Raw genomic sequence first — 19,865 nt, forward strand, 5'->3', positions numbered from 1 at the left:
ACTCCTAGGTTCAAGGGATCCTCCTGCCTCAGCCTCCCAGAGTACTAGGATTACAGGCATGAGCCACATCACCCCGCCCATAGCCGCCTTGTCTAGAACTAATTTGGGGCTTAGTTCTGGCTCAGAGTCCCATAAAGTTGCAGTTCAGATGTCCGCTGGGGCTGCTGTCATGTCACCTAAAGCCTCAATGAGCTGGAGGATCCCCCTCCTGAATGAATGACTTACCCGTGTGGCTGTTGGCTGGAGGCCTCAGGTCCTCACCACACGTGCCTCTCCCTAGGGCTGCTTGAGTGTCCTCACAACATGTTGGTTGGCTATCCCTAGACTGAATTATCTAAGAACAAAGAAGAAGCTACTCAGCCTGGGAAGTCGCATCCGCCATTTCCATAATATATTGGTTATACACGTTGGCCCTATTCAGAGCAGGAGGCGGCTCTACAAGGACTTGAAAAGTAGGAAGCAGGGGTGATTGTAGCCATTTTGGAAGCCAGCTGCCAGAAATCATCATAGGTGCCTGGTAACAAACACTGTATGTTGGCCACTCTACTGGTTTTTATACATATTGTCTCATTTAGCCCTTATGATAGCTCCATAGATACCATGAGAGGTTAAGTAACTTGTTCCTCAAGTTACTTAATTTATTACAAGTTTATTGCTAGTAAATGGAAGAGACGGTCCCAGCCTCAGACGGAGTGTGCCTCCACCCACGACAACAAGAGCCTCCAGCATGTCCCCTTCTGCCACAAGCCCATCTCATGACCTCTTCTGGTCCCTCCCTCTGCTGGGCCTTTGTTCCCTAGGCCTGTGGTGTTATCTCTCCTCTGAGCTCTGCACCCCCTGTCCACAAGGACCCCCACAGGTGTTTCCCCAGCAGCATTCACTGAGGCCTTAAACAAACAATGCTCAACCCCATCTAAGTCTCTGGAGCCCTTGAGACTTGGTCAAGTGCCAGGCTTGTTACAAGTTGGCTGACAGTGGCAGTGATGACAGTCACCCTTATGGCCTTTTTAACCTCTGTGAGTGATGTTTTGTTTACAGGACTGGTGACATCTTTACAAAAAGACATGGCAGCAAAGAATGAGCAAGTCCAACAGCTAAAAGAGGAGGTGAATCAACTGAAAAGTCAGAATGTGGAAAAGGATTACCAGCTGGAAGCCCTGGGCTCCACAGTGAGTGCGCGGTCTCTCATCTCGTGTCTGTCGGGGGAAAAGCAACTCAAGCCAAGTCGCGTGATACTCTTGTTTCCTTTACCTCGGGCCCTTGCTTTAAATTTCCCCTTCTCCTCTCTCACCATTGTGGGATGAGGCCAGTGCTAAGGGCCTAAGGAGGACAGCTGCTGAGGGGACCCAAACATGACATGCCCACCGAGAAAGACCGGGACAGGCAGCCAAATTCTTTGCAGCTTTTCAAAGACCTATGTGTGTGCGGCTCAGAGCAAGCAAGACACAGATTCCAATCCAGCAAGCATTTTCTGACACCTCTTGTTAATTAGTTTGCTTAATCCCAGCAACAAAAACACCTCTCAGTATGTGTTTTCATGACAAAGCTTAGTATTAAAGCAGAATGGAATCTCACTGTGTGCAAGAGGGCCACGTTTGGCCTCACCTCTATCCAGTCACTACTGGTCAGCACAGTTACCCTTAAAGCAGAATATTTGAAGGTCCAGGTGCCCTTGTGTGGACCTCTATTTCTTCCCTTAGACGTCAGTGTGCACGTGAATTCCTCTATGTGCAATGAACCTGATGGGCAACTTAAGAGCTTTTTAAATATAATTTTGACTAGTTGCAAATCTTGCCTTCAGGGCTCTGACTTTGGAATTCTGATCCTATAGGATAAGATTACACAGCCTCTGTGTGATTGGTCTGTTTCGGTGAGTCCAGGTAAACCCTGACTCCATCTCAGGGGCTTCCATCTCAGGGACTTCCATCTCAGGGGCAGACGCCCAGATTCCTAGCAGCTGCCTGATGGGTCAGCCAGGTCTGCGCAGGTGCCAAGGTCAGGGTAGAGTTTGAGATCCAAGGATACGGCAGCAGAGGTAACCCCTGGCGCTGGTTACAATGCCCAGTTTGGAACTGGGGAGAGGCGGGATGGAAGCTTCAGGGTCAGACAGACCAGGGTCCAAACCCAGCGCTGGTTTTTGTTGTAACTTATTTGACCTCCACTTCCTCATCAGTGAAATGGGGATAACAAAATCATTTTCTGACAAGTGAGAGGCCGATTTTAATTGTGCTCTTCTGCCTCTGTAGCTGGTTAGCCTCCTCACCAAGCCCTCTGCGGCCATTTCTCCCAAGCAGATTGACTTCCTGGATTGAATGTATGACCACTATTGAATGTGCAGGGTGTGCATGTGTGTGTATGTGCGTGTGTGTACATGTGTGGGGTGGGTGTGTGTGTCTGCATGTGAGTGTGCGCATGTGTGTATATGTGCACAGATATGTGTATGTGTGTGCACACATTTTGGGGAAGGAGTTGGGCAGAGTGGACACCAGGTGACAGAAATATAGAAAAACACCACCTGTTTGGCCACCGCACCCCCGCAGTGCATTAGGACTATTATTGACGCCATCTCTTCTCCCCTCTTGACCGTGGAGCAGAGTCTACTTCTTTCCCTCTATCCTGTGCCAGCTGTTGGCATACAGACTCCTCACGACCAAGGCTCCTGCTCAAACGAACATTTGAAATGCCTGTCTTTTCTTTTCCAAATTGCACGTCGTGTGTGTTAAGAATAACACATAGATAATTCGGGAAAGCAGTAGAGAGAAAAGAAATACTACCCCGAGAAAGTAATGTTAATACTTTAGGCTCAGCGCCCGTAACTCAGGGGTTAGGGTGCTGGCCACATACACCAAGTCAAGCGGGTTTGAACCCAGCCCAGGCCTGCTAAATAACAATGACGACTGAAACAACAACAACAACAACAAAAATAGCTGGGCATTGTGGCGGGCACCTGCAGTCCCAGCTACTCTAGAAGCTGAGGCCAGAGAATCACGGAGGGTGACATAGTGATACTCTGTCTCAAAAATAAATAAAAGAATACTTCAGTGCATATTCTCCCAATTTTGTTTCCGCAGATTACCTAGAAAAAATGTATATGGCATATGTAATAAATTTAAGCTACACATATTTTTTAAAACTGTAAATAATTACTATTTCCCCATAGTAATAAATAAAAGTTTGTATCATGGGTCTTCAAAGCTACATAATATTCTCTAGCATGAATACCATGTTATAAAGTGGTCTCTGATTGTTGGACACAATTGTTTCCCCTTTTTTTTCCACCGTTGCTAATAACGTTGTGAAAAATATCCTTAGACCTGTAGATCCGCGGATCTGTCCCACCCTTGCCCGTAGGATACATTCCTAACGTGGAATTTCTGGGTCAAAAAGGAGACCCCGCTTCGTGTTCTTGATGGCTGCTGCCAGCCTGCCCTCCAGAATGGCTGCGGTGTTTCTGTTTCCACTACCAGGGCGGTTAGGTCTCTGAAAAGTAAATTGCATAGAAGACCTCCAAGCTTGCGAGTGACCCCTCTGAGGGTTTTTTTCTTGTGGTTTCGACTGCTGGCTTTGGAAGGTGAAGTCAAAGGCTCTGTTCCTCAGGTCTCGTGAGAGAGCTGACCTGGGAATGACCGCAGGGGCCCGAGCGCCCGTCACACACAACAGTCTTGCCTTTGGGATCTGGGTGTGTGACAGGATTGCAACAGCAGGCAGAAGCTGCTCTTGGGCTAACACAGGGCCTGGAAACCCTCCAGGCAACCCCACGTGGCCATGCCGGCCTCTTTCCTTACTGACTTTTCTTCCCCACAGTGCTCAGTGCTGAAGGAGGAACTAAGAAAGGAAGACGCTCAGAAGGAATACAGGGAAGCCCAAGAGAAGGAGCTGAAACTCTGCAAAACCGTGAGTGGGACTTCCTCATCCGCAGGTGCCACCAGAAAAACTAGGCTTTGACCTTGAGGTCCTTGGTCCATCCCAAATCACGAAGCTTTGAGGTCTTGTATTCATTCATGTTTTACCGCAGTCTCAGAATTCTTTGGTTTGCCACCCCTGGCCTCAAGGAAGAGATGGGAGAAAGGATTGGCAACCCGGGGGCCGTGATCCTCTGGGCAATTGTCTCCTGTGCCCTCACAGGTCTCCCCAAGGTCTCCCCAGGGCTGGGCTGTCCTGGGACTGGGAGGAGAATGGGAAGCTGGCCCGCTGCCACTGCATGTTGCTGGACATTCCCTCTGGTCCCCCACCCCAGACCCATGATCCCCAAACTTATGTCTCACTGTCAGAAGTGTGTCAAAGCCACGGGCACTGTTGCTGACACAAACCTCTTCCTTCAGTATTTTCATTTAAACACCACAAATCAAAACTTATGAAACAAAATACTCAGAAAAAACAAAACAAAAAAGCAAAGCTATTATTTGCTTTATTATAGAAGGTGATCCTAAAAATAAATGCAATGAAAATATGGCCATTAAAATTAGACCAGATGCGGTGGCTCACACATGTAACACTTTGGGAGGTCAAAGTGGGGAAGATGGCTTGAGGCCAGGAGTTCGGGACCAGCCTGGGCGATACAGCAAGACCCTGTCTCTAAAGAAAAAAAAAATTAGCCAGGCATAATATGGGTGTACACCTGTAGCCCCAGCTAGTTGGGAGGCTCGGTCAAGAGGATTGCTTGAGCCCAGGAGTTAGAGGCTGCAATGAGCTGTGATCATGTCACTGCACTCCAGCCTGGGCAACAGAGACTTTGTCTCTAAAAAATAAAGAAAAAATTTAAAAATTAATAAATGTATAAAATAAATAAGTACAATGAAAACATGACCATTAAAATTAAAATGTTTGTTCCTCATACCATGCAAATCTTCTTCTTGTACATCACCAGGTGTATATTTTCTGTTCTTTGGGAAGCACAGAAGTTTAGGCTTGCTCTTCCCTGTGCCAGCACTGTTCCTCCATGCCAGGGACAGTTCTACTCTCTGCCTCAAATGGAAAAAAAGAAAAATGTCATTGTTCAGTTCTTCCAAACTATTTCCTATTGGGTCTTTCAAATAGTTGGCCCTTATTTAGCTTGATCTCAAAATATATACCCCAAGTGCCAGACTCGGTGGCTCATACCTGTAATCCTAGCAATTTGGGAGGCCAAAGCTGGAGAGTCCTTTGAGATCAGGAGTTTGAGACCATCCTGAGCAAGAGTGTGACCCCATCTCTTAAAAGATAGCCAAGCAATGTGGTGGGTGCCTAAAGTTCCAGCTACTTGGGAGGCTGAGGCAAGAAGATCGCTTGAACCCAAGAGTTTGAGGTTGCTGTGAGTCATAATGCCATGACACTCTGTGGAGGGTGACAAAAAAGTAAGACTCTATCTCAAAAAATATATACCCCAAGAGAAACGATTGGAATGAATCCATGGATATCATGTAGTGTTTAATCCAAGCCTATGCTGATTGACAAAAGAAACTAATTTCCTCTATCTAGCATTTTTAATATATCAATTGGAAATAAAACTCTACTTCACCTACAGATATAGAACTTTCCCCCGGGAGAAAGAATTAAACAAGCTAATACCAGGCCAGGCGCAGTGGCTTATGCCTGTTATCCCAGAACTCTGGGAGGCTGAGACGGGAAGAGCGCTTGAGGCCAGGAATTTGAGACCAGCCTGGGCAACAGAGCAAGACCCTGTCTCTCTCAAAAATAAAGCTAATTACAAAGAACCTATTTTTACTTCGGTCTATTACGGTTGGTCAAATAAACAGGCAAACACGCTAATAGCAGACAAGGTTTCCACTTTGATGAATGGGAGGAAGGGGTTCTGGGATGCAGAACTTTCAGCCCAGAAGGTGGCTCCTGCAGCCATGAGGGAAATTAACTCCTCTGTTGTTGAAACTTTTTCAGCAAATCCAAGACATGGAGAAAGAAATAAAAAGGCTTAAGGAGGAGCTGAGGAAGAGTTCTACTGAACAAAGCATGATCTCCAAGACTCTGCGAGAAAAGAGCAAGGTATGCAGGGCAGGGATGCTTTGGTGCAATGATCAGGTGCTAGCAACGCCCCTTAATCCCATCCCCATTTGTCAGTGTGGTCGATGACGGTATCAGCCCCTCTTACCCTGGAGAAAACTGAGGCTCAGACAGGGAAAGGAAGGGACTCAGGTTCACTCAAATAAAGTAATTGTGGCAGGAGGGTCTGACTCCAAAGCTCCCATGAATAACCACTGCTCACGCTGCCTTCTAAAACTGTTACTTTTTCATAATGGGACCCACCCATCTATCCCAGTGAGTTTAGTGTTACTTAATTACTTTATTGTTCCTTCTCATTACAAGAAAAAAATCTTTAGTATCAAAGACATGTGTTATCCATCACAGTAGCCATAGCCACACATGGCTATTTAAGTTTAAATTCATTACAGTAAATAAAATAGGCTGGCCATGGTGGTTCACACCTGTACACACTCTGGCAGGCCAAGGCAGGAGGATTGCTTGACCTCAAGAGTTCAAGATCAGCTTGAGCAAGAGTGAAATCCCATCTCTACTAAAATAGAAAAATTAGCCAGGCATGGTAGTGTGCTTGTAGTCCCAGCTACTTGGGAGGCTGAGGCAGGAGGATTGCTTGAGCCCGGAAGTGTGAGGTTGCCGTGAGCTATGATGGCACCACTACACTCTAGCCCGGGTGACAGAGGAAGACCATGTCTCCACAAAAACAGTAAACAAAACAAAATTTAGCTCGTCACTTGCACTAGCCACATTCCGAGTACCCAATACTTAAGTGTGGCTGGTGGCTACTGATTGTACAGATACAGAACATTTCCATCATCATAGAAAGTTCTATTGTCTTAAATCAACCGTCGCCTCTTTGGGCAATAGAACCAATTGGAGGCTTGTCTTCTGGATCACACATATTTTAAACTTTTCAACTGAAGATATCTTTAAGGGTCTTCAGAAGTGTGGGCAGAATCTATATTCTTTCAACTTGAATCATCTACTTTATTTGATGGGAACACTGTTGTCATTGAGAAAACTTAAGAATATTTTAAGAGGAAATCTAAAAAGGAAGGGAATGCTGAGGGGAATTGCTCAAGGATGACCTGAGAAATAAAAGCAAATGATCCAGTATTTTCTCCAAGTTTTACTTAATGTAAATGTCAGGCTAAACACCAGAAGCTAAAACTATGAAAACAGCAGAAACTAAAACTATATGAAAGCCTCACAAGCTAAAATGCCTACTAGACAAGAATCTATGAGACAAATCATGTCTTGTTGATAAATATTGAGGTCTGAAAAAATTGTCCAGACATAGATAGACTGGGAGAAATAATTAACAAAAAGTTAAAACCAACAGCTAAACCTAGACGGAGAAAAATTTGTTATCAACTAAAATTTGAGAGAAAAATAAAATATTCTTGAAAAAGTTAAATGTGCAAAATATAATCTGGGTAACAAATGGACTCGGTAAAAATGAGGACCACAAATCACGTGATGACAGCTGTGGTTAGTAAATATTTGAAAGGGACCAGAAAACTTTAGGTGAATCAAGTCATAATTGTACAATTTACCCAGAAAAGAATCGATGTAGATAAAAATAATTTTAGAAGAATAAAAATTAAAATGGAAACCAGTGGAAATCTGTTAAACCACTGGTTTAATGGACATCACTCTGAAAAATACTTCATCAGTGAAAATGAATTTACTTGGATATATTTTTCTTTAAAATAGTTGCAGTTGTGGGCGGCGCCTGTGGCTCAGTGAGTAGGGCACCGGCCCCATATGCCGAGGGTGGCGGGTTCAAACCCAGCCCCGGCCAAACTGCAACAACAACAAAAAAAAATAGCCGGGCGTTGTGGCGGGCGCCTGTGGTCCCAGCTGCTTGGGAGGCTGAGGCAGGAGAATCACGTAAGCCCAAGAGTTAGAGGTTGCTGTGAGCCGTGTGACGCCACGGCACTCTACCAGAGAGCGGTACAGTGAGACTCTGTCTCTACAAAAAAAAAAAAAAAATAGTTGCAGTTGTGAACATGGGATCAAACCACTTTCAGAGCTATAAATTTTCCTCTAAGAAAGGCCTTAGCTGCATTCCACAATTTTTAGTATGCAATATTTTCACTATTATTCAAATTAAACTATTTTCCAAACCCCATTTTTATTTCTTCTTTGATCCATGGGTTATTATGAAGTTATTTCCTAACTTCTATAGATGTGAGGATTTCCTGGTTACCTTTTTGTTGTTGATTTCTAGCTTAATTACACTGTGGTCAGAGAAGATCCTCTGTGTGACTTTATTTGTCTGATATTAATAGAGATTAAGTTTTATGACCTGTGTGTACACTTGAAAAGAGTATGCATTCTGCAGTTACTGGGAACCGTGTTCTTTATATGTCCATTTAATCAAGTTTGCTAATGATGTTCCGAACTTAAATGTGTTTATAGATTTTTTTCTGTCTGTTTTGCCAGTCACTGAAAGAGGTATGTTGTTTAAATATACCATTGTGGTGTGGATTCACCTATTTCATTTTCTAGCATTTTTAATTTATATATTTTGAGGCTATATTAGTAGGTGTGTGTACGTTAACAATTTTATTACTTCCTATTGAACCAAATCCTTGACCATCACAAGATATTCCTCTTTATCTCTAGAGGTATTTTTCCCCTAAAGTCTACTTTGTCAATGAGATAGCTCCATCAGCTACACTAGCTTTCTTCTGGTTTGAATCTTCATAGCATACCTTTCTCATAATTTTTTCTATCAATCTTTCTTTAAGTTTATATTTGTAGTGAAGAGCATGTAGTTCTTACAGAATCATGTTTGATAGTCTTTGTCTTTTAGTCCATTTATATTTAATGTAATTGCTGGTACGTCGGGGCTTCGATTTACCTTCTTACTCACCGTCAGTCCTATCATCTACACATTCTTTCTTCTTCTCTTCATTCTTGGCTTCTTTTCAGTTGGTTTTTATTGTTTCATTTTTTCCCCCATAGTAGCATGGAAATTTTTCACTCTTTTACTCTTTTTTTTTTTTTTTTTAATAGTAGTAATAAGACAATTTACCAGAAAAGGGCTAGGGGAAAAAAATACAGCATGTATTCATGACTTATCAAAATCTAAGGTTTTTATTGAGTTTTTCATTCTTCTACTATTCTTTTAGTGGTTATCCTAAAGATTACAGCATGTATTTCCAACTTGGCAAAATCCAGTATTTAAATGAATAATTATAGCCTTCTTTTTTTTTTTTTTTTTTTTTTGTAGAGACAGAGTCTCACTGTACCGCCCTCGGGTAGAGTGCCGTGGCGTCACACGGCTCACAGCAACCTCTTAACTCTTGGGCTTACGCGATTCTCTTGCCTCAGCCTCCCGAGCAGCTGGGACTACAGGCGCCCGCCACAACGCCCGGCTATTTTTTTGGTTGCAGTTTGGCCGGGGCTGGGTTTGAACCCGCCACCCTCGGCATATGGGGCTGGCACCCTACTCACTGAGCCACAGGCGCCGCCCAATTATAGCCTTCTTGATGATACAATGAGCTTAGGCATTGACACTTTAACTTCGCTTGCCCCCTCCAGACTTACATGACATTAGTGTCATTTTCTAAACTTTACTCTCTGTTTGAAACCTCCAAAGACAATATTTTTATACCAGCTGATATCCATATCCACACACTATTATTGTATTCTTTTCCTCCATCTCTGATCATTTTTTTCTCTGACTACAGAGCATCCTTTAGTACTTTGCTGCAATGTGGCTGTGCTGGAGACAGATTCTCTTGGGAGTTTGTGTGCACGTGCGTGTCCGTGTACCTGTATGTCTGGAAATGCCAATATTTAACCTCCATTCTTGAAACATATTCTGACTTTATATTGAATTCTATGTGGCAATTATTTTCTTTCACCACTTTATGGATAGCATTAAGTTGTAATTCTATTTCTTTCAGCTCCAATTGTTTCCACTTAGAAGTAAACTATAAACCCGACTGTTGTACCACTATGTGATGTTCTTCTCTGGATGTTTTTTAAATTTTTCTTTCCCTTTAATTTATAGCCGTTTAATTATGTTTCATCTAGGTGGGGGATTATTTATCCTGTCTGGAGTTCATATGAGCTTCTTGATTCTTCAGCTTGATATTTTCCATTAGTTTTAGAGCGTGGGCTACATACGACCCTAGATAGCGGGGAGCTATTGAAGACTCTTGAATAGGGGGCTTATGTGGTTAGATTTGTGACTAATAATAATGGTGAAAATGATAGCTACAATTTTTCAGGGACTAAGCATTATGCCAAACATTTAATCTCTTTTCATTTTTGCAACAACACCGTGATCTAGAAATTATTACGCCCATTCTGCAGATGAGGGAGTAAGGGTTCAGAGTATAATAACTAGCCTGCAGCCACGTATCCAGTAAGTGACAAAGCCAAGACGGGAAGCAGGTTTGTCTGACTCTAGTTACGGTGGCAGAGCCACGAGTCACATGTGACTATTTAGGTGAAATTCAATACCATGTAAAGTTCATTTCCTCAGTCACACACAGGTGGCTTCCTAGCTAGATGGCAGAGATTGAGACATTTTATCACTGCAGAAACTCCTGGTAGATGGTGTTGCTCCTGAGCTCAGTTACTCTCACAGGGCTACCAAGGAGACAAATTAGAGCCAAGGAGTCCAGTTGTCACAAGCCAGAGGTTCTCAGTGCCTGGACTGAGGCTACCTACAGGGCGGGCACTCAATAAAAATCTGGTACAGGCCAAGCACAGCGGCTCACACCTGTAATCCTAACACTCTGGGAGGCTGAGCCGGACAGATTGCTTTAGCTCAAGAGTTAAGAGACCAGCCTGAGCAAGAGCAAGACCCAGTCCCAAGCACCTATAGTCCCAGCTACTTGGAGACTGAGACAAGAGGATTGCTTGAGGGCTTGGCGCCTGTAGCGCAGTGGTTAGGGCGCCAGCCACACACACTGAGGCTGGCAGGTTCAACCTGGCCTGCTAAACAGCAATGACAACTGCAACAAAAGATAGCCAGGCGTTGTGGCGGGTGCCTGTGGTCCCAGCTACTTGGGAGGCTGAGGCAAGAGAATCGCTTACGCCCAAGAGTTTGAGGTTGCTGTGAGCTGTGACACCACAGTCCAATACTGAAGGTGACAAAGCGAGACTCTGTCTAAAAAAAAAGGATTGCTTGAGCCCAAGAGTTTGAGGTTGCTGTGAACTCCCTACCCTGGGCATGAAGTCTCCAAAAATAAAATAAAATTAAATTAAATTAAAAAAAATAAATAAATTGGGCGGCTCCTGTGGCTTAGTGAGTAGAGCACTGGCCCCATATACTAGGGTGGCGGGTTCAAACCCGGCCCCAGCCAAATTGCAACAAAAAAATAGCCGGGCGTTGTGGCAAGTGCCTGTAGTCCCAGCTACTTGGGAGGCTGGGGCAAGAGAATTGTCTAAGCCCAAGAGCTGGAGGTTGCTGTGAGCTGTGATGCCACAGCACTCTAACGAGGGTGACAAAGTGAGACTCTGTCTCTAATAAATAAATAAATAAATTTCTGGTATAGGTGCCAAGGGCCTGCTGTGTGACAGTGACACAAGGGACAGAACTAACAGGCTTGGGGCTGGGGGACAGGGAGGCCAGACATTGCTATGAGGAGCAAATAGCAGAGCAAAGCCCTGGAACGGGCTCTGCTTTGACAGCTTTGGAAAACGTCAGGGCACTTTTAGACCTGGAAGGACGGGCAGTGAGGGAAGCCAGGCCCGGGGAGGTTAGCAGATCTCCCAGGGTAACTTGCTAGTTGGAGGCTCTTCATAAGTTGATTTATGAAGTGTTGGCACCATACTACTCAAAAGAAAGCTCTGAAGGGTTAATTATTATTAAATCTTGGTGACCCTTCTTGTGAAGTTATTTCAGCACAAAATCCTCTCACTTAGGAGACTTTGCTTCATTCCCTGTTGGTGCCTGAATGTTTGGTTCAGCAGGTGCTCAAAAAATGTTTGTTGTTCAAAAATTTTTAAAAACTGAGGGTGGCGCCTGTGGCTCAAAGGAGTGGGGCACTGGCCCCATATGCCAAAGGTGGCGGGTTCAAACCCAGCCCCGGCCAAAAACTGCCCCCCAAAAATAATAAAAATAAATATATATATTTATTTTTATTTTTATATATATTTATTTTTATTATTATATATATTATATTATATATTATATATATATATATATATATATATATATACTGAGCAGCTGCAGGATCCTATAGTGACCAGCAGAGGGTAGCATCGAACATGCCCATGCTCGCCTAGAGTTGCTGGTTAGCCAAGTAAGGCAAGTAAGTAGGCATCCCCCACACCCACGCCCACCCCCACCCACCCTCTACAAAATGTCTTTTTTTTTTTAGGCTACAATTTTTTAATAGTCATTGCTTATCAAGCCTCCCAGAGAGGTTTCCCTCAGTAAGTGTGCAAAAAATGGCAACAATAAATAGTTACAATTCAAAACCCAATGGTAACGTTTACCAAGTACCCACGATGGGCCAGTTACCAACCTCTCCCCACCACCTTTTAAGCAAGTAACACAGAACCTTTACAGGGTGCTGGCACTGTTCTAAGCATGTTTAATCCCCACAGAAACTCTTCAAGGGGGATAATAGTATCATCGTCCCATTTTACAGATGAGGATGTTGAGTCGACCGAGCACTGAAATGACTTTCCCGAGGTCATCCAGCTTGTGAGGGACTGAGCTGGGAGTGGAGTCCAGGGTAGGACAAACATTGTAGAGCCCAGGGTGCAGAGCCTGGCCTTACCCCCAGCGGATGGCACCTCAAGAGCCTGCCTCCAGCCTGCACATGCCTGTGATCCCAGCCACATGGGCTGCAGCTGTCCCTCCCCCTCTGGGGCACCCCACAGCCATTAGACTTCCTGGAGGGATTTCCCAGGAGTGCACTGTGGTCCCATTAGCGGCAAGCACACGCTCTCATCATCATTTCAGGTTGAAGAGAAGCTTCAGGCGGATTCCAGAAGGAAATTGCTTCAGCTGCAAGAAATGGGGAACAGAGAGAGCCTTATTAAAGGCAATTTGGAAAGGGCAGTGGGTCAGGTAGGCATGTTCCAGAGCCCCCTCCACTGACCCACGTACCCTGGTGATTCTCTGCACCCAAGCAGCGGCGGTGAGGGTGAGACAGGAGGAAGCCAGCCCAAGGGAGAGGACAGCCACGATGTGATTCTCCCGGTTATTTCCTGGACAGAGGCTCTCTGTGCCTCTTGTCCCTGCAGACATCACTAAAGAGGCTTCCCCGGGCCGGAGGCTCGGTGCCTGCCCCAGTTAACCGACCTCCATCACCCTCATGGTGTTTCTAATATTTTCTCCCTGAGATTTTGTGTCCTTAAATTTGCCACAGTCTTTCTTCCTCCTGGGCCCCCCGCAGATGTCACAGTCAGCATCCATAAGGAAGTGCTGCTGCTTTTCTTAATAAAGTAAAGCCCCAGGGGGTCTAAAGAGCATGCTTGATGGAGAAGTCTCTGCCAGGGTGGTGGGTGGGCTGCTCTGACCCTGCTGTCTGCAGGCACCACTTCTCGGAAGCTCTGGCCCAGGACAGCCCAGTGGCCCTTCCTGTTACACATGGTGCAGTCGCGAGGGCCAGAACGTGTAGACAAGACTCCACCAGAGGCTAAGGGAGATGGGAGGGCGTGACCCTCCTGAATATGGCCCAGCCAGGGCGGCCCACCTTGGTCTCCTGCACAAGGGTGCCTCTCCTGGCAACTACGGCTCTAGGGGTCCACAGAATGCTTTGCATGTGTGTGTGTTTGTAACCTTTATTTCTGGGAGGGAGGGCCCCCCATGTCACTCATCAGAGTCTGTGAACCACACCACCCAGCCCAGCTCCCAAAGCCCTTCCTTGGGCTACCATCAGGCCCTAACCAGGTATTGTGACTGGGGCTCTGTCCCCACGCACTGCAATTCCAATGTCCACCCTGTCACCCCCAGTGTCATTTCTCTGTGGGGCATCAGCCCCTTATCAAGAGCAGAGAGCCTGACAGTATGGCTCTCTCCTTGTGCCCCAGGCTCCCTCCCCATCTTTCCTGCATTCTGTACCCCTAATACACAACTGCATTGAGGGCTCGACCTGTGCCCTTTGCCCAAGAGCTGGGCTCCTCATGATAGCTCAGGGCAGAGGTCATCCAGGAGGACCCAGAGGCAATGAGACCCCTGCAGATGCAAGCTCTGTCTCTGCCACCAGGGCCTTCCCACCCCTGTATCTCCAGGGCCGACACCCCTGGCAAACACTCTGCCCTTCCCTGATGAGTGACTCCAAGACCAAGGTGATGGTCTGAGAGGACCTGTCCCTTTACCCTGAGTAGTCATGCTGATAGAGAGCCTTTGGTGGCAGTGGGACCACCACTCTCAGGGCTTCCTCTGCCCAGGCAGTTCCACGGGTGAGCAGGGACTCTCCCCGTGGCTTGGAGGGCCTGGCATCCCTTGGTCTGTCCTTAGGACATCTACCACTAGACTCCCCCAAGTGCAGTAAACTCTTGCGTCTTGGGTCCCCTTGACTCCCACATTGACTCACTGGCCCTTTGGGGCCCTTCAGGGCTCTGCTTCCAGAGCCTTCCATGACCACATAAGCCCCAGCCAAGGGTCGACACGTTAGTAAATTCCTAGAGAAAGTCAGGTTCCTTGGCCTCTAACTCCTGATGGAATACAGGGCACCTGGCGCTTGTAATTCTGTAAGCCCTGACTTAGTGCGACTGTGCTGTTTCCCCAGCCTTAATCTGAAAACACCAGCACCCAGGAGGTACTCCGTGAGAGCTGCCTGGGCTGAAGCAGAGAACACTGACTCTTCCTGGTGCCTCTGTGCTCAGCGCTCAGTGAGTGTCTGCTGGGAGCTGTTCTGTGCCAGGCACCGTCCTGGGCTCTGGGAAGACTGAGACGAGGCAATGGACACCGTCTTCAGGACACTGATGGGCCGGGACATGGGGGGAAGGCGAGAGCGTTCTCCTCTCCCCAGGCTCCCTTGCTGACTACACAATTTACTTGGGCTGACAGCCTCAATATTTATCTCACAGTCTGGTGCCAACTTAGCAATTATGGAAGAACGCTCTCGGCCCCAGACTCCCCATTGGGTAATTGGCAGCGAGTGACTCTTCTGAGGGTTTGAGACATGTGTGTGCACTGACCACAGGCACTGGTTGGGTTAGGCAGGCCTAAGAAGTAATTAAAGCCTGCTGTTCCTTTTTCTTCTATCTTTTTTTTTTTCACTGTCACCTCCAGTGAGTGGTGAAGATTCTGACAACACAAAACGATCCTTCAGGCGTGCAAACCCCTCCAAGTGGTTTCTCCTGCACCCCGAGAGGGACGCACTGCCCCCACCTGCCAGCTCCCACTGCCCCCCACTGACCCTGTCACCCTCCCTTTGTGCCGCAGCTGGAACATTTCAGAAGTCAAGTCATCAAGGCCACCTTTGGACGGGCAAAGCCACTCCAGGATAAGCCCATCACCGACCAGCAGGTGGGTCTGCCTGTCTCGCCACCACAGACATCTCTCACTTTCTTCTTCAGGGATCTGGATTCCAGACCCTGGGAGCATATGTTTCTGTTTTTGTTGGTGGTGCATATTTTTCGCACTGTTGCTACACCATAAAGATTTGTTTTGATTTTATGGGATTTCCTGGCTTTTAAAGTAAAAGCCAGTTAAACTCCCTTGAAATGATTCTGCAAAAATCAAATTAAACCATGTGGGCTCACTTCTGGTCCCCAGACACGCATACTGTGGCTCCGTTAGCACTGGGAGGGTAGGGGCTGTGGGTTCCGGTGTGCTCCTTCCAAAGAGGACAGAGGACGATGGCACGGAAGGCGGACTTCTGGTTGTGATAATGGGCTTGTTGTTCTTCGCATCCCTCTCGCCAACTGTGCTCTGTGTCAAAGCACAGGTAAGAAAACAACCGTGGGCAGCTCTCATGGGAGGCAGGAGAGGCTGACCTGTTTGTAAGCTAGTGGCATCCAGCTCAGTGTGCTAAATCACTGCCACAGTGCAGAGAGTCCAGAACAAACTTACAGCAACAATTACGGGCCTTGGGTTCTTCAAAATAATCTCTGATCCTGGGATGTGTCCTAGTGATAGGACCCAGTGTTCCCCTTCAAAGCAGTTACCAAAGCACATCAGGACCTCCCTCCTCCCCTGCTGAGATGGCGCTCAGGTTACCCCTCTCCAGTCCCCCTTCTTCCAGAGTCACCTGTGATTATATCTTTTATTGTTTTCATCTTTGTCTTTTTTCACCAGTTAATAGAGAAAATTGCCCAGGTCACTGAGGACAGCATGCACTTTCAGCAGAAAAAGTGGACTCTGCAGAAAGAGACCCAGCTCAGCAGCGCCAAACAGGAGCAGACCACCGAGGACATTAAGAAGCTGAAGACGTCTCTAGACAGCTGCCAGGTGGCCACTACTCTTGCCTTCCACAAAGGGTCCCTTTGTCTGATTTTTGTGCCTCTTATTTGGGAAATTGTCCAGTTTTCTTGGAGCAAGTTGGGCAGAAATATTCAGCTTTTCTATCTACTTTTTCTTTTGTTGGAGAAGAGAAAGCAAAGGACCTCATGAAAAGCCTCCCACCTTGGTGCCTGAGTACCTTCAAGTACTGACTTAGGGTACCCCCAGCTCAGCAAATAATAATAATAATCTCCTATGCTATTTTCAGAGAGACCAAAGAAATATTCCCACTCTTTGCCCGCGTTTTCTCTTTTGGCCCAGCAACAAAAGCCTGTTCCTATCCCTCTTGCCTCTGGCGGGTGGAGGAGCAGGGACTGGAGGGAGGGTCCCACCACGCCCGGTGGCCCCTGAACTAGAACACAGCTGACCAGAGCCGGCAGCTGCTTCCATTTTGTCTGGAAATCAGTAGCTACTCTTTGGAAAGTTTGTACAAATGCTTGCTAGTCAGCACCCTTTCCAATCAAGAAAGCACGCTTTAGGGCGGCACCTGTGGCTCAAAGGATTAGGGCACCGACCCCATATGCTGGAGGTGGTGGGTTCAAGCCCAGCCCCAGCCAGAAACTGCAAAAAAAAAAAAAAGAGAGAGAGAGAAAGAGAGAAAGCATGCTTTAGCCAGGTGCGGTGGCTCATGCCTGTACTCCTAGCACTCTGGGAGGCCGAGGCGAGCAGATTGCTTGAACTCATGAGTTCCAGACCAGCCTGAGCAAGAGCGAGACCACGTCTCTACCAAATATGGAAAAAATGAGACAAGAGGATTGCTTGAGCCCAAGTGTTTGAGGTTGCTGTGAGCTATGACACCGCGGTACTCTACCCAGGGTGACAGAGTGAAACACTGTCACGAAAAAAAAAAAAAAAGAATCCATGCTTTCTCGCCAGCCTGTGTGTCGATCTTGGCAGGAATTTTGATGAACAGAAGTAGCCACCTTTAGGCTCTCCTTTTGACCAAATTGTAACTGTTAGTTTAGCTTTGAGATCGCATATTCCTAAAAGTGGGTTCACTTTGATCATCAGAAGTGCAAATTTGAGTGCAAAAAAAAAAGTAAAATCTGCCTCTCCACCAAAGAAAACCAGGCCATACCAGGGCAGCCAACACGTGTGTGATTGCCTGCTTTGGGGCAAAGCGGAGATGGTTGTCCCTTGCAGATCGCATCAGGTGTGTCTCTGTGCACAGGGGGCTGGGCTTCTCACCACCTCCTCTCTCTCCAGGCCTGCATGAAGATGTCCTGCTGCAGCGGCAACCTCAAGAAGGAGGTCGACCTGCTCCAGCACCTGCACGTGAGCCCACCTGTCTCCGAGCTCCAGAAGGTGGCGCTGGACATCTTGGGCCTCTCTCTGGCCTGGCTGGTGGAAACGGAGCAGCTCCTCCGGGACCTGGGGATCCAGTTATCCGGCTCTGACAAAGGTTACTGGGGCTTTTTTTTCTCACATAGTCGCATGGTTCTAAAATGTCGAGTTGGCTCCCACTGCGACAGGACATCTGTCGAGGAAGGCTTTGTGGGGAATGAGGCCAAGTGGGGGAGCAGACATGGCCTTCCAAGACTAACTTGGCTTCTCCACTTGAGAAGTGATTTTCCATTAAAAAAAATATAAAATATATATATATATACACACATACAATTGAGACACAATCACTGAAGACAAAATGAAACATGATAGAGGCAAAAGGGAAAATGAAATCCAAAATTATGCTAACTTATATCTCTCCACGGTCCTGCTTTTATATTTTGTAACTTCCCAGGCACTTGTCCATGGAATTGACTGTGTGATTCTAAACAAATGACCTGCCCTCTCTGTGCCCCAGTTTCCTCACCTGTAAGATGAGGATGATGAACACCTTACCTGTTAGGGTCCCAGTGAGGATTGAAACTCACTGATCTGTGTACAGTACTCAGAACAGCGCCCAGCACATGATAGGCATTACTGAACATTTAGTGATTTTTTAATTTTACAAAAAGGAGTATAGTGGGACACCCGGTTTTTCTCGAGCTTTGTTCGCAATGGTACACCATCAGGAAACCTCTTGCATGTCAGCACACACAGATCAGCACTGTCACTGTTAAGGATGGCGGTTACTAACTCCCATCTCGCGGGATGCACGGTCATTTACTTCTCCGGCCCCTTAGGAGAGGGGTTTAAGTTCCCAGTTTTCCACCCTCATAAATCAGGCTGAGATGCACATTACTGCACACATACCCACTCTTCTTATCTTTATTTTCATAGAGGTGGGAGGGCATGAACCCCTTTCGTGCAACAAAGATTGATTGCATGCTTGCCAGACACCACTGAGCAGGGCATAGATGTCAGGGGTCAGGACCAAAGGGAATCTGCGTTGCGGGTGTGTATGGGTAGAACTCTTCCAACTTTACCATCCACTTACACTTTTTAATAATAAAATACTGGGGAGAAACTAGCATTATGTCTGCCCTCATAGAGCTATGGTCTCTGGCGGAAGGATGGAAATATCACTCAAACAAATGTAAAACTTGAATAGTGATAAATGCTATGAAGATGTGCAGAGCTTGACCAGGTCAGGGAGGAAGGGGCATCTGCAGGATACATAGGTGTTGTCTGCCAAAGACTAGAGGGGAAAGAACTCTGGGCAGAGGGTGGGAGAAGCACAGAGAAAATGGATTAAAAGAATCAGCCTCAGCACAGGGCGGGGCAGGCTGGTGAGGGAGGTCCCAGGGCCCATGCCCAGGGGGAGCTTTCAGGGCCCTAGTGAGAAGCTCTGATTTGTCTTTAGAGTAGCAGGAAGCCAGCGGAAGGTTTTAAGAAGGGAGCTGATGGAACAAGTTTGCAAATGCCTTGAAAGGTGGAGGCCCAGGAGCCCAGCTGGGAGGCTGTGTGGCCACAGTGGGGCAGGAGTGGGGAAGGGGAAAGAGAGAAGATTCTGGGGCACGTAAGGAATTGAATCTACAGGCCTCGCTCAGTGTGTGAAAAGGAGATGGTTGGAAGAGAAGTGATAGAGGGAGGTCTGCACAAGCTCCAGTTTCCTGGTGTGTATAGAACAGATATGTTTCCTTTACTAAAACTCAACAGGGATGAGGCTCAGGTTTGAGAGGGAAGATGAGTGTGAAGTGCATGAGAGATGCCCAGGATGTGGTGCCCAAGAGCAGCTGTTCCCCAAGCATCTTGTGTGGAGACAGAGGAGAATGCTGTGTCCCCAGCCCCTGGACAGCATGTGCCACACCGTGGGAGCTCACTGGAGATCTGAAGGAGGGAGGGAGGGAGGGAGGGAGGGGAGCGTGGTATCACTTAGGAAGATTTCGGTTCTTGGGTCTTGAAGAACAGCTAGATCTCTGAAATCCACGTGTTGCCTGATTTCATGCAAGCTCTAAACTCCCATGAAAGTATTTCGTGGGAGGCAGAGACCACACCTTAAGGAACACCAACATTGGGGCAGCGCCTGTGGCTCAGTCGGTAAGGCGCCGGCCCCATATACCAAGGGTGGCGGGTTCAA

At 46.8% G+C, this 19,865-nt stretch overlaps 1 protein-coding gene across 6 annotated transcripts in view; it reads left to right on the top strand.

Moving 5' to 3' along the window:
- The window catches only part of FHAD1 (forkhead associated phosphopeptide binding domain 1), a 126,317-nt gene that overhangs the window by 49,137 nt on the left and 57,315 nt on the right, over positions 1 to 19,865 (top strand). For 5 of the 6 annotated variants that reach the window (XM_053575334.1, XM_053575336.1, XM_053575337.1 and 2 more), the window contains 6 exons: positions 1,039 to 1,169; positions 3,805 to 3,894; positions 5,875 to 5,979; positions 15,347 to 15,430; positions 16,202 to 16,354; positions 17,612 to 17,807. In XM_053575334.1, coding sequence (XP_053431309.1) covers positions 1,039 to 1,169; positions 3,805 to 3,894; positions 5,875 to 5,979; positions 15,347 to 15,430; positions 16,202 to 16,354; positions 17,612 to 17,807 — 759 coding nt within the window. Of the gene's footprint in view, positions 1 to 1,038; positions 1,170 to 3,804; positions 3,895 to 5,874; positions 5,980 to 12,913; positions 13,022 to 15,346; positions 15,431 to 16,201; positions 16,355 to 17,611; positions 17,808 to 19,865 lie in introns of all 6 variants that reach the window. The other variant, XM_053575339.1, reaches the window with a different exon arrangement.

Source organism: Nycticebus coucang, chromosome 22 (assembly GCF_027406575.1).
Source record: "Nycticebus coucang isolate mNycCou1 chromosome 22, mNycCou1.pri, whole genome shotgun sequence".
Taxonomy (NCBI): domain Eukaryota; kingdom Metazoa; phylum Chordata; class Mammalia; order Primates; family Lorisidae; genus Nycticebus; species Nycticebus coucang.